Source organism: Coturnix japonica, chromosome Z, assembly GCF_054131305.1.
Source record: "Coturnix japonica strain WE chromosome Z, WE-NBRP24, whole genome shotgun sequence".
In the NCBI taxonomy this organism is placed as follows: domain Eukaryota; kingdom Metazoa; phylum Chordata; class Aves; order Galliformes; family Phasianidae; genus Coturnix; species Coturnix japonica.
Window position 1 is genome coordinate 31,335,868 of NC_140702.1, and position 23,895 is coordinate 31,359,762.

General features: G+C 43.9%; 2 protein-coding genes and 1 long non-coding RNA gene across 6 annotated transcripts in view; 2 read left to right on the forward strand and 1 right to left on the reverse strand.

The window, feature by feature from the left end:
* Positions 1-682: 682 nt before the first annotated feature.
* On the forward strand, positions 683-9,405 carry NIPSNAP3A (nipsnap homolog 3A). The gene is made up of 6 exons (XM_015849598.3): positions 683-763; positions 1,865-2,072; positions 6,223-6,384; positions 7,855-8,004; positions 8,400-8,486; positions 8,597-9,405. The coding sequence occupies exons 1-6, from the start codon at positions 695-697 to the stop codon at positions 8,671-8,673; spliced, it is 753 nt and encodes a 250-aa protein (XP_015705084.1). The 5' UTR covers positions 683-694; the 3' UTR covers positions 8,674-9,405.
* A 723-nt stretch (positions 9,406-10,128) lies between these two features.
* Positions 10,129-23,895, reverse strand: part of ABCA1 (ATP binding cassette subfamily A member 1) — a 93,267-nt gene continuing 79,500 nt past the window's right edge. For all 4 annotated transcript variants that reach the window (XM_015849597.3, XM_015849592.3, XM_015849595.3 and 1 more), the window contains 17 exons: positions 23,386-23,491; positions 22,582-22,656; positions 22,005-22,174; positions 20,659-20,836; positions 20,010-20,125; positions 19,780-19,924; positions 18,421-18,544; positions 17,716-17,845; positions 17,469-17,589; positions 17,244-17,306; positions 16,702-16,808; positions 16,174-16,315; positions 14,962-15,096; positions 14,257-14,360; positions 14,037-14,129; positions 13,608-13,851; positions 10,129-13,401 (listed from right to left, as the gene is read on the reverse strand). In XM_015849597.3, the coding sequence (XP_015705083.2) occupies positions 13,261-13,401; positions 13,608-13,851; positions 14,037-14,129; positions 14,257-14,360; positions 14,962-15,096; positions 16,174-16,315; positions 16,702-16,808; positions 17,244-17,306; positions 17,469-17,589; positions 17,716-17,845; positions 18,421-18,544; positions 19,780-19,924; positions 20,010-20,125; positions 20,659-20,836; positions 22,005-22,174; positions 22,582-22,656; positions 23,386-23,491 (2,194 nt within the window). In that variant the 3' untranslated portion in view covers positions 10,129-13,260. The remainder of the gene's footprint in view (positions 13,402-13,607; positions 13,852-14,036; positions 14,130-14,256; positions 14,361-14,961; positions 15,097-16,173; positions 16,316-16,701; positions 16,809-17,243; positions 17,307-17,468; positions 17,590-17,715; positions 17,846-18,420; positions 18,545-19,779; positions 19,925-20,009; positions 20,126-20,658; positions 20,837-22,004; positions 22,175-22,581; positions 22,657-23,385; positions 23,492-23,895) is intronic.
* LOC146753886 (uncharacterized) lies at positions 22,076-23,565 on the forward strand. The gene is made up of 2 exons (XR_014939799.1): positions 22,076-22,210; positions 22,292-23,565. It is a non-coding gene; the product is annotated as an uncharacterized LOC146753886 (long non-coding RNA).

Sequence of the window (23,895 nt, forward strand, 5' to 3'; positions counted from 1 at the left end):
TACAGATTGTTTAGATGAGGTGAGGAATACAAAGTGTTCAGGAAAAACCTGGAGGATAATGTTGAGTTTGGTAAGCTGTTACTCAGATTTTCATGTGGAACAGCTGGAGAGATGGAAACAAGAAGCTATTTACATGTTCAGGCCCAATGGGAACAGACTGAGAAGGTACATTTCATGCAGGAATGCTGCCTTGTGTGTACACCAGGAAACCACTGACTGCTTGCTCACCCAGCAGCAGAGCCAGCGAGGTGATGGGCAGCACGTAGTATGGAGACTTGTGGAAAAACAGCGATGGAAAGTCAAGGGGGAATGGCTCTGAACTAAGAGGGTTGATTTAGGTTAGAAGCTAGGCAGAAATTTTTTACTCAGAAGGCAGTGAGGCCCTGGCACAGCTTCACAGAGAAGCTGTGGTGCCCCATCCCTTGGGGGTGCTCAAGGCCAGGCTGGATGGGCAGCCTAGACTGGGGGATGCAGCCCTGCCCACGGCAAGGGGACGGGGCTGGGTGGGCTTAGAATGCCCTTCCAACCCTTCCAACCCACAAAGCGAGGTGCACACACGCACGACACCACACAGCACAGCACTACACAACCTACCGGCGGCCTTTGTCTCCACACAGCCGCCGCTCCCTCCCGTCCCACCCCCGCGAGCAGTACGCCGGCAGCCCCAGCCGCCCCGCCTCCCGCCGCCGCCGCCATGCTTTCCCCGGCTGCTCTCCGCCGGCCCCTTGCCGCTGCAGCCCGCCTCGCCCGAGGCAATCCTCAGGTACCGGGCGGGGCGGGGGCTGCGGGCGGGATGCGGGGCTGCGACGGGTGACCGGGCTCCGTTTCCCCCTCTGGAACCCGGTGCCGAGCCGGGGAGGGAGGTCGGCCGGGAGAGGCTGAACTAAGAGGAGTGAGGCTGTGGTGAGCAGGCTGTAGTGAGAGGCTGTGGTGGGGCAGCCCGGGAAGGACCGCGGAGCTGAGCCCTGCGCCGAGCGGGATGTTGTGCTTCCCCCTTGTTGGCGGCAGTTTGTGTTTTCAGTTCTGACCTAAATGTTCTGAAGTAGCTGGTCGCGCTTCCTTAGCGCTGGTGGAAGGCTAGTGTAGACTGACCGAGTGCTGGGCCAAACGGGGACGGGAGGAGCTTCGTCTCGGGGCTGAAGTGTAAAGATAGGTAACAAGGTGGTTAGTTCGTACAGCTGTACGCTGTGTGTCTCCTCCGCATAAGTGATAAAGGCTTCTTAGATTCATAGGAGTGGGGAGGGACCTCTGGAGGACGCTGAGTCCAGCCCCTGCTATAGAGCGGTTCCCTACAGCAGGTTGCTCAGGGAAGAGTCCAGACAGACTGTCAGTATCTCCAGAGAGATATTTAGTCCAGACTCTGTATTAAACTTTTAAACAATACAAAAAGTTGGCCACTTTCTCTTGGAATCCGTGAATCTGAGGGTAAGAGCACATCCTGCAAATAGCGACACTAAGAAAGCTGTGAGGTCAGCGTTTATCCCACTCTCATTGCTTTGTTTTGACTCTCAGCTCATTTCCATAGCATCGTTTCTGTGCTGGGTTCTGTCTGTCCCAGCAGTTCTGGGAAGCTCCTGCTTTGGTGCAGGGTAATAATTAAACAGTTCAGTGAGACAGGTAGAGGGCACATTGTGGTTTGTTGCACTGCAAAAGGGATTGCAGCAAATAATACACACAGGAAGTATTTCCAAAGGAAAAAGTCACAAGATACTCTTGCAGCAGAGGCCTCCAAGCATTCTCAGCCGCCAGTAAAACAACAACTCTTGGTGAAACAAACATACAAAAACAGTCTAGGAGTGGGACAGAAGGTGGTTTTCTGATTTGAGAATTAGTTCTACTTATTTTTCTTAACATTTTCTTTTAGGTATTTGCATCTCTTGCTACAGGGCCCAGACAGGATAATGGCATTTTCTATGAAATTCGCACATATGATGTTAAGCCATCAAAGATGAAGGAGTTTGTGGAATTGGTCCATAAGTTCCTGCACCTCCGCACAGCTCACTCAGAGCTAGTGGGATACTGGACAACAGAGCTGGGAGCAATGAATAAGGCTGTGCACGTCTGGAAGTATGGTATGATCAGCACTGCTCAGTGTGCCAGCAGGCAGGGATGCTGAGACCTCCCACTGCTTACAGGCTGTTGTCTGTTGCTTTAACCATAAGTACAAAAGCTGAAAAAATCCCCACTGTGGTGCAGTTTTGGTATGTTGGATTGAAAAGATTATGGCTGTTCTTAAAGTGGTCTTTCCTCTGAGCAGGTGCATAGAATCATTGAATCACCCATGTTGGAAAAGATCTCCACGATCATCCAATCCATCCATCCACCTTCCACCAATATTTCCTCACTAAGCCGTGTCCCTTAGTACAACATCTGAACATTTCTCAAACACCTCCAAGGATGGCAACTCTACCACCTCCCAGCACAGCCCGTTCCAGCGTCTGACCACTCTTTCTGAGAGGAAATTTTTCATGATATCCAGCCTGAATCTCCCCTGGCACAACCTGAGGCCATTCCCTCTAGACCTGTTGCTAGTTACGGGGGAGAAGAATCCAACTTACACTTTGCCGCAGCCTCGTTTCATGTAGTTGTAGAGAGCACTAAGGTCTCCCCTGAGCCTCATCTTGTCCAGACTGAACAGTTCCAGTTCCTTCAGCCACTCCTCATAAGATTTATCTTCCAGACCTTTCATCAGCATTATTGCCCTTCTCTGAACATGCACCAGGGCCTTGGGGTCATGTATCGAGGGGCCCAAAACTAAACACAGTACTTGAGATTCAGCCTCACCAGTGTGGAGCATAGTAGGATGATCACTTCCCTGCTCCTGCTGGTTGCACTGTTTCTGATACAAGGCAGGATGCCACTGGCCTTTTTGGCCACCTGTGCACAGTGCAGGCTCATGTTCAGCCAGGCGTTGACCAGCACCCCCAGTTCCATTTTTTCCATACATTCTTCCAGCCACTCTGCCCCAAGTCCATAGCATTGCCTGGGGTTGTTGTGGCCACAGTACAGGCCCTGGCACTTTGTTTTGTTGAACTTCATCCCATTGGCCTCAGCCCAGTGATCCAGCCTGTCCACATTGCACTGTAGGGCCTTCCTACCCCACGGCAGATCCACACTGCCCACAAGCTGGTGTCATCTGCAAACTTACTGAGGGTGCTCTCAATGCCATCACTCAAGTCATCAATAAAGATACTGAACAGGACAAGCCCCAGTACTGATCCCTTGGGGAACACCACTTGTGACCATTCACCAGCTGGATTTAGTTCCATTCACCACCACTCTCTGGGCCCAGTTCTTTAACCAGCTAAGAGTGTACCTGTCCAAGCCATGAGCTAGGCTAGGTAGACTATGTCAACAGCCTTTCCTTCATCTGTCAGGTGTGTCGCTTGATCATAGAGGAAGGTCAGCTTGGTCAGATAGAACCCGTTTTTCACGAACCCATGCTGTCTTTGCCTGATCCCCTGATTGTCCTGCACATGCTATGTGATCTCACTCAAGATGATGTGCACCATAACCTTTCCTGACACTGAGGTCAGGCTGACAGGCCTGCAGTTCCCTGGTTTCTCCTTATGACTCTTCTTGTAGATGGGTGTCACACCAAAAAAACTCCGATCCTCCAAGACCTCTTGAGTTGACCAGGAATGCTGATAGATGGTAGAAAGCAGCTTGGCTGTCATCTCTGCCAGCTCCCTCAGCACCCTCCAGTGGATTCTTGAGGATCCCCATGGACTTGTAGCAGTCGTGGTGGAATAGTAGGTCTCTTAACTGTTTCCACTTGAACTGTGGGGAGTTTATGCTGCTGTCCATCCCAGACTTCCATGTCACGATAAAGTACTCCAAGGATAATTGGTCTGACTTTTAAAATCAGACATATAGAAGATATTGAGGGCTTCAGCCTTTTTCTTATCCTCAGTGGTCACATTCCCCGATACATCTGGTAAAGGATGGAGATTCTCCTTAGCCCTCCTGTTATTGTTAATATATTTGTGAAAATGTTTTTTGTTCTCTTTTAGCTCAGTGGCCAAGTTGAGTTCAAGCTGGGAATTTACCTTTCCAGTTTTCTCCCTGTTCATCCTAACAAACTCTTTGTACTCTCTCTGATTTACCCATCCCTTCTTCCACAGGAGGTAGATGCTCTGTTTCTTCTGGAGCCTCAGGAAAATCTCCCTGCTCATTCACACTGGTCTTCTTCCCCTCTGGCTCAGGGACAGCCTGCTCCTGTGCCTGTGAGACTTCCTTCTTGAGGAGCGACCAGCCTTCTTGGAACCCTCTACCCTTCATGGCTGAATGCCAAGGGATGCTCCTTACCGTAGTCCTGAGCAGTTCAGTGTCTGCCCTCCCAAAGTCCAAGGTAGCAGTTTTGTTGCCTTTCCCCAAGTGACATCATCAAGAATAGAGAACTCTACTATTTCATGATCATTCTGCCCAAGACAGCTCCCAGCCTCTTCATCTCCCACCAGTCCTTCTCTGTGACTATCAAATCTAGCAGGACACCACCCCTGGTAGCTCTCTTACCAGCTGCATCAGGAAGTTATCTTCCATACACTCTAGAAATCCCCTAGACTGCTTCTTCTGCACTGTTATGTATTTCCAACATATATCAGGGAAGTTGAAGTCCTCCATGAGAGCAGGGCTGGTGGTTGTACAACTTCTACCAGCTGCTTGCAGAACACCTCATCTGTCTCTTCATCCTGGTTAGGTAGTCTGTAACAGACCCCACCTGGATATCAGCCTTGTTGGTCCTCCCTCTGATCCTTATCCATAGAGATTCAACCTTATTGTTCCCACCCTCAAGTTCAACAAGATTGAAACACTCTTCTAACACAGAAAGCCAGCATAAGATGAGCTGCAGAAGAGTGCTTTGTTTACAGTAGGTTCCTCTCAGGTAGGGCCAGATCCTGAGCAACACATCTTCAGAGTCTCGGAACAGATGGGAAACAGGATTGAGATCTCCTCAATAAGATCACAGAGTCATAAAATCACTTGAGTTGGAAGGGCCCCTTAAAGGCCATCTAGTCCAAGTCCCCTGCAGTTAACATGGACACCAGTAGTTGGATCGGGTGCTCAGAGCCCCATGCAGCCTGACCTTGAGTGTCTCCAGGGATGGGGCACCCACCACATCTCTGGGCAACCTGTGTCAGTGCCTCATCACTCTTTGTAAACAAAATTCATTATAGCCAGTATAAATTTCCCCTCTTTTGTTTTGAAACCATTTCTGCTTGTCTTATCACAGCAGTCCCTGTTAATGATTCTGTCCCCTTCTTTCTTATATCCTTCCTTGAGATTATGCATATGCAAATACTTGTGTAAGTACAGACCATATTTATGCAAATGCCTGTGTTTGTTTATATGTATATATAATTGCTCTCAAATTTTAGTACAGCGTAGCAGTCAGTCCTATAAAGCAAAACCGTATGTAGTTTGTATGGTTAAACTCCTGAAGCTATATTGTGCTGAGCTGGAAGGCTGCTCCACCAGCATGGTCATCCCACATGCATGAAGTGCTGTGTTGTTGCTTCAGCACTGAGAGCAGCAGGCTTCTGTCACCACAGTCATCAACTTTCTATGCTGTTGGAGTCAGTGCAGTCCTGGAAGGTGCTGCTGAACCATGAAAAAAAGCTGAGAAAGGGTGTGCTGGCTGTGTTCTACTCTGAGCCCAAGGTTTTACAGAGACCTGGGGAGGTACACTTGTGTCCTTTCTTTGTATATCTGCTGTGGGCTGGTGCTTATCTGTATACTCAGAACTTTTCTTACAAAGACAGCAGTCTGCTCTTCAAAATGAAACATTTTCACAGTGCCTGCTTTAAGTGGTGTCTCATCCCTCTCAAGGGGAAAAGGGAGTTGCTAAGTGTAGACAAGAGTGAGTTTCCACGCAAGAAAATGTCCTCCTGCTTCTCAGAAATTTTTACCTTGTTCTTTCAATTCTTTCTCTTAAAAGTTTCTCAGAAACATTTAGAATGGAAAACTGAGGAAATATCCAATTATTTTTGTTTCCTATTTATAGTTAGGTCTCTTACATGCAGCATTCTTCCTCCTTGTTTCATCATCCCCCTTCCTAACTTTTCTTTAGTAGCTAAGAATAATTGCTACATTTTTCTCTCAGTTTCAAGACGCTGATATTTCTCGAGGTTCTTTCCAGTCTCAGATGCTGTATTTTTCTCTTACTGGCTGATATGGCAATAAGTGCATTTTTTCACATGCTTTTTTTCCCCTTTCTTGCAGATAATTTTGCCCACAGAACAGCAGTCCGGCATGCACTAGCCAATGACAAGGAGTGGCAGGGACAATTCATCTCTTCAGCTCTTCCCCTCATAGAAAAGCAGCACAATGAAGTTGCTTATCTGGTACCCTGGTGTCAGCTTGGGAAACCTCCAAAGGAAGGGGGTGAGCTTATCTTCTCTTTTACTGATTACAGCTACTGATGCTGACTGACTACAAAACATGGCTTAAAGTTTAAACCAGGTATTACATGACTTTATAACCCCTTATGTAACAAGCACTTGTGTGTACACTCTTGTAATGCTGGGTGATGTACAAAGTGTTAAAGGCCAATTTTACAATAACTTGTATTAAAAGCTCTCTGGAGCCCCAACGATAAGGTTTGAAACAAGGTATGAATTGATAAACAGACTTGCAAAATGAGTAGTGCTCTGAGTGGTCATCCTGGCTTGGTTTGTTCACACATCAATGAGAGAATGCTTCCCATAAAAAATATATATTTTTCTGTTTCACAGAGGTTTCTCTCATTTATCACTTTATTTTGTCACTACTTCTTCTTGTACATAATAGTTAAAAGAATAACCAAACCCCTCCAAGTCTACTTTTTAAGGTACATAGAAATCAAGCATAGTTGGTAGATCATAGCTTGGTTTTAGACTTCCTGTCTTTATATATTTTGTTTCTCTATTTAGCAAATGTGATACAAAAAGTATGGACTGTTCACTAACTTAGGAAAATTTGCAGGCTTTGTAGTCTGCTGCATGAGTAAAATGTAGGTCCTGCTTTAGCCCTCAGCACATAACCTTTGTTATTTATTTCCCTGAGATTCTGAATTTTATGCTATGTTACAACTGAATTTACAGCAGCCCGCTTTTCTGTTTGAAGTGGGATAGCTGTCTATTCCAACACTTTATTCCATTTTAGGGTTGTTTTGTTGTCTGTTTTTTTTTTTTTTAATCTCCATCTTGTTGTTGGAGAAAAATACCAAACAATGCATTGCCATGGGGCAGTTGTTTAGATTTCTACTGTATTGTTAGCAGTAGTGGCTCAGAGTAACTAATTGAATAGAAAGGACACAAATAAGGTACCTACTAGGAGGACTGTTGTTTTTTTTGGGGGGGATATCATGCAGTTTGTCCCCAAGAAAGGGAAGTTGTTTGGCAGAGCAAAGATGGTAATCTAGTTCTGTTTGATTTGGACTTCAGATCTTACTGTGGCCAGCAGCTGAGATTCAAAAGGGCTTACAATGTGAAAAAAAAACCCACGTCAATTCCAGAAAACTACACTAGTCTTAGAAAAGGCTGCTTTGCATAGTTCTATCAGCCATCCAAAACACACCATCAGGTATGAGTATTAGAGATTTCTGCCAAGTAAATGAAATTGCCATAGATTTTCATGTGAACACGCCCCTTTCAGCTGGGGTGTTTGGGAATCCTTCGTACTGCTGGGTCCCGGAGCTCCTGTGATTCTTTGTGAGGTGCCATGCAGGCTGGGTGGGAAGGAGACTTATGACCTTCTCTCCTCTAGTAGCAAGGTTACCAGTACTGGTTTCACAGTAACAAAAGCATGTGAAAGACTGAAAAGTGGTGTTTTATTATTTCCTTCCTTGAGGTCATCTTTTGTCTTTTCCTGTAGGTGTGTACGAATGGGTAACTTTTCAAATGAAGCCTGGTGGGCCAGCTCTGTGGGGTGAGGCATTTCAAGCTGCAATCAATGCTCACATCAACACAGGCTACACCAAGCTAATTGGTGTTTTCCACACAGAGTATGGGTTACTTAACACAGGTAACAGTACTACTCAATTTCTAATGCAGACTTTGGTATAGAAAGTGGGAGGGAAGGTAAAAAAACCTTCTTGTCCTGGCTCAGGGTTGGATGGCCTGATAAAAAATGTTTCTGTGGATCATGGAAGTCCTGCAAACAGTCCTTGAACCCAGCTTTGTGTATTCTGTTATATGTTTAAACCAGGTGGTGCAATGTTAAAATATTCTCTGATCTATTAGAGTCAGACCTTTTCAAGGCTCAGCAAAGGACCATCTCACCACGTTACTGCTTGGTGAATTGTGTCTGCTAGTTACAAGGCATTGGACACACAAGGGTGAACAGCAAGGACTTGCATATTGCATTACAACATAACAGCAACAGTGACAAGCTGACTTTATTTTATTTGTACTTTTCAGTCCATGTGATCTGGTGGAATGAGAGCCCAGATCACCGGGCAGCAGGAAGGCACAGGGCCCATGAAGATGCCAGAGTGGTAGCAGCTGGTAAGAGATGATGAGTTTAGAGAACTCATTAGTGTTACTTGCACGCATGCTGAGAAAAGTATTATTCTTCACTGCATTTCTTTCTTAATTAAATGTGCATTTAATTTCAGTACGAGACAGTGTCAGATTCCTGGAATCCCAGAAAAATATGCTCCTGACTCCTCTGGCATTCTCACCTCTGAAGTAGCCTACTAATGAATGATGATGGAAAAGCTGAGATGGATGCACCTTTGGCAAGTACCGTTGCATGGATCATCACAGTCATACCTTCACAAACCATATGGATTTTCTTCAAAGTGGATGCAAAATGCTGGTCACCAGCACAGTACAATTCTTCACCCCTGTAGTTTATGGTGATGTTCTGACATCTCCAGAAGTAGAACTCAGGTCATGTCACTTCCAACATGAAAGTTAACTTTAATTTAACCCCTTCACTTTTTAATATTTTTCTTCATAACTGGTAGGGCCCAGTGAGTGAAATGCTCTTTTCCAAGATTACAGCTCAAGGCTGGTGACTTCTGTAATCATCACATTGTGGGTACTGCATACTGTCTTAAGAAGGAGTGCCCCCATACATCCTCATGATACAATTATGTTTTAATCTGACTTCTCATTGGGATGCTTTATATTAATTCTTAGTAATGTAAAACTTCATTGTGACTGGAATTGTGTCAAGCAGGTGCTGCAGTGTAGCTGGTTAGGTGGTGTTCTTCTGATTGAGCCTCCCTAACCTCAGCCCTTTAATTTTATATCCTGTAAACACTTGTTTAAAAACTGTAGTCTTGATTACATATTTTAATACGTCTTCAGGGTGCTAAAATTATCTATCTCAAATTCACCTCATCTACACATCATTATCTTCTTTGAAATACTGTCTGCCAGACTGCTAAAGACCAAATACATTTGTATAAAGCGTGAAGTTGTGGTGTTTGCATCTCTAGCTCCTGCTGCTTTGGACTTGTAGTAAAAATCATTCTGCAAGTACAGTCTTCTGCCAGCTTTGCGTTTTGGGCATCAGTGGTCATGGTCATGGAGCCCTTAAGATGTTCCTTGATTTGCTACAGTGTGTAGCAGCAGAACAGAGGGTGCACAGGCTGTGAAGTTGGTTACACTGTGTGTATACTGGTATGAAAGCACCCCCTACTGAGGGATTGTCCTTTAATCTGATGTTAGCTAAGGGTATTTCAAACATTTATGCTCAAACACAACATTTTGCTTTGTCAGTGAAAGTAGGTATTGAATAATTATAGCAAAGAGCAGTTATCAGTATGGCTGCATCTCTGTGATGGAAATATTCTGAGGCAGGTACCTGGCTTTGGGTTTAACATCCAGATAGGTCGGTGATGCCTAGAAGCTCTGTAGCTGAATTTGACAGTTGCACCGATTACTTCCTAATGGATTTGCTGGAGACATTTTTACTTAAGTAAACGTAGAGGATTAAAGCAGTGCTTGCATTTCATATCTTGGACCACCTCACTTACCTACCTGAAAGTTGCATGTGCCCCATGCTAATCTATGGCGATGCTGGAACCTGCTCATACGTGCATGGAAGTTCACACCAGATGCAGACAGGGCCACATGAACTTCTGAACAGCACTCTTCAAAATGATACATGCATAAATGACTCTTTACAGACCAAAGGTGCCAGAACAGCTTTATTTTTTACTTAATACAAGGCAATTAGAGTGCCTCTTAATACTTCACATAACAGTTATTAGCAAATACAAATATATATACTTTTTTTTTTCTTTTAATGAAAATGTCCACTTAAGGATTTAACTCAGAAATTTCAGTTGTGAAATCTCACTAGATCTTTGCAAAGTTAACAGATATTCCAGTGCAAAAATAGATCCCATTACAGATAGCATAAAGTGCTTGGAATGAAGGACCAACTACAATTCAGGAGGCAAAGATAAGCACAAAGTGGTGGTTTAACCATGGGGGAAAAGCGTAACAACTCCGTACTGAAATACAAATGTACTACAAAGAGGGGTGCAGTATTTCAACAGTAACACAGTTTAAAATAAGTTAACACCTCAGTGCAGTTTCATTATCCAGAGTGGTTCACGATCATACTGTACGTGACTCGAGTGATTTTTCCCTATGCAGAATTATAAGGGTAGGCAAATGGTTGTCTGAGGTTACTCCATGACAAATCCACACGAGAGTTTGTTTTACGCTGTCTGTTCAGTATGACTACAAACAAAATGGACTAGAGTTGTGCAACAGTTCAGGTAACATCCACGTCTTTCTGATATTTGTGTCACAGATACCAAACCTCCACCTGTGAAAGACTATGAGCAAGACACTCACAGGGCACAGAAACCAAGAACCTCTTTTTCGGCCAGCTAAACTAAAAGACACTGTTATTTCCTGCTAAAACATTTGTATGAGCAGTTGGAAAGAGCAAATCACAGCTCTTTTATGACCAAATATGAATCCTCCTAGAACTCGCTGTAGTTCTACATGCACCAGGATCTGCACAGTGCAAAACTAAAGCCCTTCACTTCAGCCTCTATGCTGAGATTTTCACTTAATTCTGATTTGCAATAATCATTTCTAGCAGTGGTAAATATTCAGTACATGCCATTTATCTGACTGATGGCGTAACATAAGAGCAGCCTGCTGTTGCAAAGTCACAGCCATAGCTCAGCTGCTTGGTAATTGTTCTGCACATAGAAGTCTGGTGCAGACATCCTCTTGGGGGTAAGGGTGCCATAAAGGTAAAAACAATGCATGTTTTAGGTGAGGTATACCAATCCCCGTCACTCTCCTTTCTATCCCCGTAGCAATGTAATAGATAGATAAAAAATAATTAGTATGAAAAGGCACTTCAGCAGAACATGTAGTAAGCTATTACATTATCCAAAAGTAGGGCTCAGCAGGGACGGGGGATATGTGCTAAATATTTAACTGTTCATGTATTAAAAATGCTGAATTGGTCAATGTTATCAAGTACACCTAGAAATAAGTACTCAACCTTCTTAAGGCTCACTCCAGCCTCTTCACCGTAGTTGGGCTGCTATGGGCATTCACAGAAGAAAATGGTCCATGACGCATTCATGGTGGAGCATTAAAAACTAGTGCAGAACCTGCACAGGTACTTAAGGCAGAGGCATGACACACAGGAACTGCCCAGGAACTATGCTTGGGTTCAAACCACATTACTGAACCTGTTTCTGAATGCAAAAGCAAGACAGAATGGCCCATAAGTTTACTAACAAAAGCATACTCTCCCATGGCTGTTGTACGAGATGAACAAGAATTGCTTGTTCTCACCATGTAATCTTCCCTCTACCATTATTCTGGCCTTGTAAAACTTTACAATCTGACTAATGTCACTTGCAGCTCTCCTACTTAAAACTATCTTGTTCAAGATGAGTTTCACTGACGCAGATTCTCACATGAATTAAGAGTGTGTTCCCCAGTTAGGGACTGCCTGCCGACTGACACTACACTGCACAACAGAAGCAGAAACTTGCATATTAATCTAATATTAAACCAGCTTCCATGAGGGAAAATTTTAGGTGAACAACTTGCAGTACAGATAGTGGCTAATTGCAAGAGGATGAAACCTGCCTGCATGACGAATGTAGCTGTCACTGAATGGAGAGAACAAAAGCACAGCATTTCAGGCATAAAGTAAAGAAATAGTTGGGCTACAGAGATCAACTGAAAGCACTTTCAATCCCTAATTATGCTACCTACCTATTCAAAGTCATATAAATAATACTGTTAAAAAAAAAACCAAAAACATAAATCTACATTTCTAGTTTTATCTGGCAAAGCCAGAAATGGCAACACTCTTTTGCTAAGCAGTAACTTTAGATGATGGGTACCTTTCTGGTGCAAAGCAGGGGTTAAAGAGCGGACATTACATATCTGAGTGGCATATCATGATTTAGAATTTGCTCTTGGTATTAGCAGCTTGTACAACTACTGAATTTGCTGCTGTGGTCTGCTTTCTTACCCACTCCCTTCTGCCAGGTGTTCGTGCAGCTGCTGCAGTACCTCAAAGGAGCAGGAGAGTACTTAACTACAAGAAAACCCAGTCAGAGTAGGTTAAGGGTTGTGATGCTGGTGGGACAATCCTGTGCATTTGTAGGGTTCACAGTTCTGCATATCTCCACTCTGAATTAGATGGATGTACGGACACAATGGCCTATCTTTTGCCATCCCATCTGCACAGCACTGCCTCGCAGCCCCAGTATGTCACCAACTGACCTACACCAGTCTAGGAAAAGCAGCTGGTCAGGTATGTTTTTACTGACAAAGGTCACAATGCTGGTGACTTCTCTTGCCACTGACTGTCTTGGTGCATTCATTGCCAGCAATGGATGTAGCACCAGGGAACTCCCACTCCTGACATGCATGTTTTCGAGAGTAAAACATACATGTCTTTGATATATCAATAAATAACCACTGGCCATGATTCCTCAATGAACTGTTTTTGCAACCCTAGTAAAAACATACTGTACAGGACAAGATGCAGTATGGTTGAAAGCCCGCAGCATCTGGTGGGTGCTTTACCACAGCTTCACAGAGTTGTACTGTAATGAGCTAAATTCAAGTCTTTCACTTGAGAACAGTACAAGACGACTCCACGAGGCACTGCCCCTAAAATGGAATTTTGTTTTCATTGCATTGAATTGCATTGCATTGAATGGTTATCAGTAGAGTGTCCAGTTTCTCTCCCTCTAGCTTCTTTGGGAGTAACCTATCCCCAGGCAAAGGAAGTCTGCATTCTGCTCATTATTTCTTGGCTGAAATTGGCTCACACGCAACTTTCTTTTACCTTCTCATCTTGCAGAAAGGAATTAAGGATTGCAATGTCTACCACAGTCTGGTTTTTGTGCAATGACAGGTCCTTAGTGTGGTCGTCGTCACTTTGGTCCTTAGCGAAATTTACAAATACCTGCAAGAAAAAGGCCATGTCACACACACTGCTCTGGATTTTCACTAATTTAGAGCATTCTGTGCACTGAGTCCTTTCTGGACTAGTCCTGGAATTCAGTGCCTAGCTTGCTGAAATGCCCTTACAAGGTCAGTCATGTAAGTTGGCTGATGTATTCCTACCTCTCCAAGACCATGGCTTTGGTACACAGGCTACTAAAAACTTACTTGGTCAAGTGTGGTCTGAGAAACAGAGTAGTCTTCTATGTGGAGCCTCTTTTTGTTCTGGGAGAGAACACTGAATATTCTAGCCAGTGAAGACTGTGAAGACGGAAGTTGGTACTGCAGCATATTGCGATGCTTCTCCTTCAGGACACTTCCAGGAAAGGCATGCCCAAAGAATTCCTCAACTGGCTTCAGGTCTGGGTTTCCCCCTGCAATTCGCACCACTATGGTATAACCATCTCCAAACCTGTACAAAAGAAGGCCAGCAGAGGAGTTCATGTGAGTGGCTCTGGAACAAGATGTACAGCTTAGAATTCAGCAGTTTTTCCCATAGCCAGAAAAGCATTGGGAATGCTGCATGAGGGATTAAGTCTGACCATATCTCTAAAAATGCATACAGCTCTGTGATGTAAGTGATAACAAAATAGCTACCTGTTTTTTAGATGCTGGACGCTGCCCAGACACCTGAATCGCCCATTGACCATTATTGCCATTCGAGTGCACAGCGCTTCACACTCTTCCATGCTGTAGAAAGAATTAAGTTCCTTAGCACTGCAAGAAGTACTGGAGGGCAGAGCAGCTGAGCCAAGCTTTGCATCCAGACCCAGCAGATGCAACAGCTGCAGTGTGATACAACAGGGTTGATACTTGCCTGTGAGACGTAAGCACTACTGATCTCCCCTCTTTGATAACACTCAGAGCACAGTTCCACAAGAAACGGCGTGCTTTGGGATCCATCCCTGTTGTTGGCTCATCCTGCAAAATACGTACAAAAAATAGGATATTCCATGCTACTGACAAATACCTCATCTCTGAAATGACCTGGCCATGCTCTTTATGCACATTGGAATAGATGAAAATAAGCAATTTTGATGCATTTTTTAAAATGGGAAAACAAATTATGCTCAAAAGCATGTTTGCTAATGTAAACTTTGAAGAACCGAGAAGCACTGTTTATTTTGCAATTATAACATATTGAAAAAGCCAGTTCTAAAACAAGTTAAACTCAGTTCAGGTTTAAATTGAGCTAGGAAATGCTGGAGGGCCATAATGTTTTGCATGCATAGAAGTATTTGCAGCAGTCAGTGGTGAAGGTGCTTAAACTGTTGCTAGTTTGGCATCATGTCTGAGATCTCCACTTCTCCACTGATTTTTCACGAACAGAAACCATGAGACACATTACAGTTTGAGTCCACGTTCAAATAGGTACAAACAGGCCTAAATAAAGATTCCCTGTGTTCTTTGCTTCTATTTAGGTGATTTAGATTTTGTTGGTCACAAAATAGTCAGTCTTCATCTGAGCCCAATTTTTCTGCTTTCAGAGGAAAATGTTAATGAGTTACAGTTGCAAACTCACCAGGAATACCACAGGTGGCCCTCCAATGAGGGCTATTGCTGTGGAGAGCTTGCGCCTGTTCCCTCCACTGTAGTTGCCTGCATATTTTTCTCCGTATTTCACAAGGCCCAGTTTCCGAATTGCCCATTCGCCAACCTACAAGAGACAGTACAATATCTTCATGAATCAATCACAACAACATCTACACACTGAGGTTTTCCTTACAAGCTCTGATTTAAGATGATTTTTCAGAAGGGCCAGTGACCCAATGCTTTACTCTGGCATAGCTCTAGGTTTTGAAGATCAAGGTGTATAAATAGCAGCCCCTGAGAGCCCAGACAATCAGACAGCTGCAGCTTAGTTAGCACAAATTCATGGAATCACAGAATGTCTGAGTTGGAAGGGACCCACAGAGATCACTGAATTCAACTCCTGGCCTCCCAGGATCACACAAAACCCAAACCCTACGTGTGAGGGTGGCATCCAAACACTCCTGGAACTACTGCAGCTTGGGGCCAGCCCACTGCCCTGGGCAGACTGTGCCAGGGCCACAAGTGACCAAGTAGTTCAGCACCAGTCTAGCCCTACCGACTACTGGTGTAGTCGTCTTAGTAGTACATGCTTTATCCAGCTTTTTAGTTGCTATGGGCTTGCGGCAGGGACACCATCTCTCCTGACATGCAGCTACTGGCACTGCTGTACATTTCAGCCCTTCAGTCAGATTGGGAGGATCTGGATCATTACTCAGAAGTACTTACACCACAAGACACTTTTTGCATTAAGGGCTAAAAAGTGTTTAAGCAAAGAGATTCAGTTACTATTTGCACCAGAACCAGAACCAGGTCCCTGTGCTCAGAGCACAGAACAGAGGAACCTGCCTGTAAACCTTGAAGGAGCTTGCAGTTTTCACTTGCCACTGCTCTCAGAGCTGTGTGGGCATACTTTGAACTTGGATCTGGAAACAGTTCTACAGAACCCAAGACACAAATGGTGAAAGCTGCTGCCAGCCCAAGGAACTGATATTGAAAAGTGCACTGTATGCTACTGTAAAACTGTTATTAATTGACTAAACACTGTTAGCATAAGCCTATCTGTGAATGCTGAAACAGGAGCAATTTAATGATACAATGTGAGTGTGATCACTCAGAAAGAAGCAGACCACTATACTGTGGGATACAAGCATGGAAGCAGCAACAGCTTGTCACTGGGGTATTCCTTTGGTGTTTCACTTACCTTGCAAACTTCTTTCTCGGGAACACCTCTGAGGAGTGCAAAGAACTCCAAGTGTTCTCGCCCTGTCAGCAGTTCATTAACAGCATCAAACTGCGGACAGTAGCCCATGTTCTGATGAACTTCTTGGATGTTCGACAGGATACTGTAAAATAACAACATTATTAGTTATGGTTTTCCAAGTACACAACATTTAGATGATAAAAAGAGGAAGGTGAATCAGTGGGTCTGGAATCATTGGACTAATAGCGATTCCTAAAAGTCTGTCTTTGTCAAACTCTTTTTATAAATATGTAATTGAAACATGGTAGGGTAGGTATTCAGAATTGACTATCAGATTAAATCCACTTTGATAAAAGGCTGTGGTACTTAGTAGAGTCAGCAAAAGGCTGAGGCCCAAGAGTTGAGATAGGAAAAAGTGGGGTAGCATTTAGATTTGTTTTAAGTGGAACAAAGATCAAGAAAGTTGAAGGAGAAAGCAGCAAAGGTTCTTCTTTAGGATAAAGCAGTGAAAGATGTATTGTCCTTTACCTGTTTCCTTTGAGGAAAGCTTCTCCTCCTGTCACATCTGTATCACCAGTTAGCATCTTGAAAGTGGATGACTTGCCAGCACCATTTACTCCTAGAAGTCCAAAGCACTGTGGATATAAAACAGCAAATGAGCACTGAGAACAGGAGCCAGTCCTATAGTATTCATCACTGAGAATACTGAAGGCAACAACCTTGAAGTCAGTGCATTTTCTGAATAAACTGGACTTTCATTTTAAGCGTAAATTCTTCAGGCTTGGAAAAAGCATCAACTATAGCATTACCTTGGTGCAGTGTCAGCATAGCATGTCTGTGCTAAACTTTTAGAGTGCCATAGTTTGACCTCTCATCCTAAAGGTTGCAGAGTTCTCTACCATCTTCAAAGGCAGAGAGAGATTGAGACATAAACTGCTTCCACTTCCAGGTTATTCGCTTCTGTGTGATCTAAACACCACCTGCTTCTAATTTCACTCTACTCTGTGTTGTGTGTTGCTCTTAGGCAGTTCAAAAACATGGAAGCAGTAAGAATGACAAAACAAGCTTACCTCTCCAGGAGGGATTCCAACACATATCCTGTCAACTGCTGGCTTTCGTTTCATTCTGTAAATCTGAAACCATAAAAAAAAAAAAAAAAAGTGTGAGAATTATAGTTAGATCCACACTAATAAAATTCTCCCCTTTTGATTCCATCAGGCTTTTCTTAATAAGACTCCTGGTGAAGTGCACAGTTTTGCATAAATGGTCTTAGAAATGCAAAACTTTTCTGTTACCTTGGTCAGCTCCTTGATTTCCAGTATGTCACTCTGTCCTCCTCCACTTATTATTCTCTGCCTTTCTCTGTTTACATCTTCATCTTCATCATTCACAGGGGGTAACTTGGCATAGACAGGCCTGTAGAGAGCAACATGGTAAAGCCTTGACAGAAGATGACGGAGCTTAACTCTTCTCCCCACTTCATGGCAAACAACAAAGAAAACTTTACCTGCCTGCGGTGGGAAAGTGAAGCAGACAACCTACCTGGGTTTGATGAAGAATCTGTACTGGATGAGCACAGTAATGAGGAAGAAGACTACACCCTCCACTGCCATGGCAAACAGGTTCCTTCCCACCAGGTCCCATGACAGAGGGGACACAAAACGATTCTCACCTGCCAAGATGAGAAGATGACCACAGTCACTTTTCCAGAGCAATGGGAGACTGCTATCATTTCTTCCTTTATAGCTCACCAATTCAGTCAGAGGGAGAAATGAGAGCAGTCACCTAGGGGAGACTGGGGACAAGCTATACAACTTGTGACTGCGTACACATCTCTTGCTGTAGCAAAGTTGGGCTTGAGCATGTTCTCTTATGAGAAGCTGACTGGACACTAAGAATTCTGTCTACCAAAGAAGATCCAGCCCACATTCTCAAGAAGCACAAGGCAACTGAATCACACCTCTCCTCTGCATTCCAGAGAAAAAAAGAAACCAGCTCTATAGAATCTTAGCCACTCCTTCCACTTAGCCTCATGATCTTCCCCCCATGCATCTGGACTCTAATAACTCAAAGTTTTGGGATCTATGGGCCTGATTTCTTTGGCGTTTGAAACAGCCTGAAGAGGACAGCTAAGGATACCTGCCAGCTCTGTTAAGATCTGTGTTGCAAACTGTGTACTCTGAACTCCTGAAAAGTCAGAAGAACAAAGGGTGTTAATCCAGAGCAGGCTCACACAATTTCACTTACCAAACCTCTCCAGAGCATCAGCCATGGCCTGATTTTTCACCATATCAATAAGACCCCGTCCCAGGCAGAAGTGAGGGAAGATGAGAAAGACAGACTTTAGGATGTCATTGATGTTGTTCAGCTTCTGTTAAGACAAAATTAAGTTCCAGTGAGCTGTCTGAGCAGAGAAAAGCCACCACCTGCTGAATGTGATGCCATGTTGTGAATTACCACCTGCAGCCAGCTAGCAGCACTGCAGTCCCACAAAAAATGTGCGATTAGGAATATTCTGCCAAGAAACAATCCCACAGCTCCTCCAGACAGTCAGTGCTCCTGCTTTGTTTGAGATGCTTTTAAAGCTAGCAATCTACACCAAAGGAGAGATTTCTCCAAATGTTCAGTCCAAAAGGCAAGGCCTACAAAAGGCAACATGCAAAAGACTACAGGTTGAGGAGATGGGAAACTTGTGGTTGCACAGACTGGTTATCTCAGTGGCTGTAGGTAGCCCCTCTATAGCCAATAATGGATGCTGTAATCCTTTTCCAGCTGACTTAGTTCATAGATCACACTGACAAGAGAATCACAGAATTGTAGGGGTTGGAAGTGACCTCTGGAGATCATTAAGTCCAACCTCCTGCTAAAGCAGGTTCCCTACAATAGGTCACATGGGAAAGCATCCAGATGGGTTTTGAATATCTTCAGAGAAAAAGACTTCACAGCCTCTCTGGGCAGCTTTCTCCTGTGTTCTGTCACCCTGAGAATAAAGTTCCTTTTCATGTTCATATGGAACTTCCTGTGTTCCATTTTTTGCACGCTGCCCCTTGTCCTGAAGAGAGGTTACTTTACTGTTCTTCCAGGCACTTATCTTCAAGAAAGTGCATGTTTCAGCTGAGATAAAATACATCTTATAACAAAAGGGATCACCACCAAAGATGGCTGCCTCATGCCCACAGGCAGGTGGTGCAATCAACAAGTTAATCCCACAGGGCTCCCTCAGAGGTACTTCCCACTAACATGTGCCGAACAGGGCCTGCTTAGGCACCTTGTGTTACATGTGGGCATGAGGGACAATTGGACCTTCCCCAATAGGCATCTGGCTTTGGAAAAGCTGAAGTGAAATCCGAAAGTTTCCAGTACAGTCAGTGATATATTTATCTCTGAAAGCAAAACAGAGGACAACAGAGTGCTTGAAATGCCCTGCAGTAGATAGAAACTGCCCCTTGTGAAGAATGCGCAAAAAATTAAAATCAAACATGTTTAAACACATTTAAAACCCTGCAGCAAGGGTTACAAGCTGGGAGTTTGTCAGGGCAACATGGCAACAATGTGGAATTAGAATGTATCAGCACAAGTCAGTGAAGAGTTTCTAGGAAGACTTACATTGTTGGTGAAGAGCTCCAGGACAAAGGTGGCCACGCTACCATTGATGCCAATGAAGAGGTTCACACTGGTCAGCACAACATATGCTGTGCTGGGGATTTTGAATACGAAGGAGGCTGGATACATGAGAGGAGTAATAGACCAACTGCAAGATGAAAGGCAACAACATCAGGTAAGAAACTTCTGAACTTAAGAGTCTCTAATCATCCTGCAGAAGAGAGATACCTTACCCATAGAGAAGCAGAAGAAGAGCAAGTACAGGCAGGTTGGAAGAAGATACATAGGACTTCTGTTGGAAGCAGATGAAGATGATGATGACAAGTGTGGCTGGAACAATGTAGTTGCACTGGAAGGTGAAAAATACAGCTTTAGATTCATTTCTAGATGACGAAAAACTAATGCATCTTCCTGCTCTGAACCAACATTTTTCAACATCCTTGAGTGTTCCCAAGTCTACTTGCAAGGGGAAATTCATAGCAGAATTACATGTGTAAGCAACAGCATGGTATACAAGATTCACACTTCTTGGTCCTCTATAAGTAACTGGTAAGACAGGTTTTGGACATTTCAGATTGAAAAGCCTGCTTTGAATGAGCAGAGCAAGGAGTTATGCAAGCCAACGTTCTGGGGCAAATATTTTCAAGTGGCATTAAAAATGGAGTTTATGGTTGCCCACCCTCAGTCCAGTGTTTTTTGTCCCATCTACATGAACTACTGCCCAAGAGAGCAAAGGTAGAAGTCAAAGGCACAACAGTTGTTACATGATGAATTAATGTAGTACCCAATAGCCGTAGCTATGCTTTTCATTTCAGTGGACACCCTGCAAACACACGATGGAGAACAGGTTAAAACAGCCATGGAGTTTAGACTAGCCCTTACCATATCCCAGACAAAGTTAGCCAGCCAGTAGATCACAGGCTTCACACCACTGATGAACTGCAAGTGCTTAGCCTTGCTGACACGTTCCTGGATAAGGAACACCACAAAGCTGGCAGGAACAAAGGACATGGCAAAGATCACACAGATGGAGACTAGGACATCCACAGACGTGGTCATCCTAGACAAAAAGAATGAAAGCAAAGTGTTTGTATGCTGGTACTGTGTCCCTCAAGACAAAATGAGGCAGTTCATGTGGACAATATGGAAACTGATTCTCCTTTTGCTGTTCTTGTTTTGCAATGGTTAAGGACGGCCACATCAGGCTATATCAACTACAGGGCTACTCTCTATCTGTACAATCAAGACAACACACAAAGCCTGTAAGTGTCTCAAAAACAGCCCCACAGCCTGCACAATGTTTGGTCACTTCAACACAGCATTCCTTCTCCTTTCCTCACCATTGTCCTATCTAACTTTGTATCCCACACAACATATTTACTAGGGTTGGGATTTGTTGTTGTTGTTTCGTTTTAAAGTTCAAAGGTGTCTCTGTCAACAGCCATACTGTGCTGAAAAACCTGAAGAATGTATCTGCACACAGTTTATGAGTTCTGGTTGACACTGTAATAGTAATAAACTTGTCAGAATCTCAGTAATTTGGACTAAGACCCCAAGGCTGAGAGAGTGAGCAAAACTAAACAGGACCTATCAATCTCAGTCAAATGGTGGTACTGTGGGACAAAAGAATGACCATATCCATGGTGAGTCAAGGATGGGCCAGGTCACACTGTTGTAATTCTCCAAGAAGCAGAAAATGAGAGAATTTTGTTTCTTTTCAAAAATTTCAGTTTGAGGTATTCAGACACAGAAAACTTGCACGGCACCGAGAAACACAGAACCACATTCATACAAAAAAGATATTCCTTTTCACTCTGTGACACCTGGCTGCCTACAGACTCTTTGAGAGAAACTACTGCAGCTTTGTGAACACAGCAGCATGGGAAACAGTGATGACACGCTGTTTGACACAGCTGATTAAGTTTACACAGGCTACATAATAAGAGTAAGCAACTTCTGTATCCCTTACATAACTAGTGCTGACTCTTATGTTCGAGTAGTAAGGAGTTAAACTAGAATCAAAAAGTAGTGCTGGTTTATGAGCAAGTGCTCAATAGCGCATGCTGCAGCTTGTCCAGACTACAGACATTAAGGCCAACATGGTAGAATCTCAGTGCCACCACCTACTGACTGCCCATCAACGACCCAACAGCATTTCTTGAGTCGCCAGTTTCCAGTAATCACCAGCTGATTATCCCAAACCCAACTATGTTCACATTAGGACTTACAGAGCCACTTCAGAGAGCTGTTGCTTAGTCAAGTTGAGTGGGTGATTGAAGGCAGTGATCCCATAAGCACTAGGGTTTTTGCCCTGCTGCAGGTTGGCCCGAAGAATGGCATTGTTGATCACATTCAGGAAGGAGGCAATGGCATGCCAACCCTTGTTGTTGAACCACACCTGCAAGAGACCACATCAGTGTCAGAAAGGCATCAGGTATATCAGTTTTCCTTCTTGAACTTCCTTTTATCTTTTAACTTCTATCTTGTAATGTTATTTATTTCTCTCTATTTCCAGATACTTTGCTCAGGGACTGGACACACAGTTTGACCAATAACCTTCAGAGGCATTTGGAGGAAGAGTACTCCCCTCGAAACAAAGCTGCCATTCCTGCACATCCTTTTGGACTTTTGACTTCCAGGGAGAAACAGATTTCAGGGAAACTAAGAAGAATCAAATCTTCTCCACTAGCTAATAATTTAAATGTAGAAAGCTCTAGTCTGCACAGTTGTCTGATGCAAACTGCTGAGGCTTTGCTACCTAAAAACAACCCCAGGTTACCAGAGCAGTAAGGATGGCTGACTTACCTTCACATTGTTTTTTGTGTCCAGACCTTTCATGAAACTTGCCAAGCTGTTGAGAAATCGATCTCCAGAACTCCCCTGCAAACAGTAACAAGACAGTTACTTCTTCTTTGATAGTACCTTCCCCGATGTCCCGAACTCTGGGAATCACACTAAGTTTTTCACAGCTTTAACAGTTTTCTTTCCAGTCTGCAGCCAGTATCTTCAAAGGCATCAGTGGTAAGAAGGCTAAGAAAGCATAGCTTTCTTCCTCCCCAGTACCCTTCTGCAATCCCACCAAGTCAGCCGTAGGTCTGGTGGTTTTTGTTGTTGTTGTTTTGTTTTTTTTCCTGCCCCAGTGACAAATATTAACCAGGGCTGCAGGCAAACTCCAGAGACAGTGGAGCTTAGAGGTAGTCTCAGAAGAAAGCAGTGTCCCAGATTATCTTCTAAGCCAGGACAGACTCAGCACAGAAGCACTGAAGTGAGGTTTTAAAAGAGCTAGCAACAACTTGTTAATTCCCTTGAGACAGCCCTCCCTGTCCTGCCAAAAAACACTTGGAAGGTTATTGTTTCTTCCATTGGCTTGCAGCTGGTGTCGGGGAGAACCTGTTTTTTAAAAGGAAAGTTTGTGCAAGTGTCAGACAAGTGTGGTTCTTCTGAGCATTCAGCTGCCCTCAAACACTCAGCTCCGAAAATCTCCAGGAGGGGAGAAGCCACTGGAAAACTAACATACACACTCTTCTCCTCTTACAGCTTCTAAGTCATCTCCCAAGTAACAGAATTCTGTCATGAGAGCAATCTGGATTTAAGGAAATAGCAGCTCACCTGTGCTAGCTCCAAGATCCTCTTCACCTGTTTAATGGCATCACTGACTTCATTGCTTGGAGGAAGCACATGGGAACTTCTGGCTCCCAAGGAAAAGCCTCCATACCTACGAGTACAGATAGAGAGTGAAGCACAGACCAAACTGCATGCTCAGTTCCATAAAAGACCACTTTTCCCTTCTATTTGTCTTCCATGTTTGCACCATAACTGAGGCAAATGTCTCCACTCTTACAAAAAACAGAAAGTATGATCTTTCCACACTGCTGTTTAGCCCTTCTGCCTCCTGATTCTTATTTCAGAGGTTAAATACTCAGCTTATGACTACAGTGCTCTCAGTCTGCAATGAAATAGATAGCCTTGATTGAACACAGCTGTCCTGCTGCCTGTGCAGGCAAAGCAAGGCATCTGCCTGCCTCCCTTGGTTGGAAAAACAGCATCTCCTGTGGGAGAGTAATGCTATTGCAAATCTTTTCAAGCCAGCACTGCTCTCCACATGAGGCAGTGGGATTT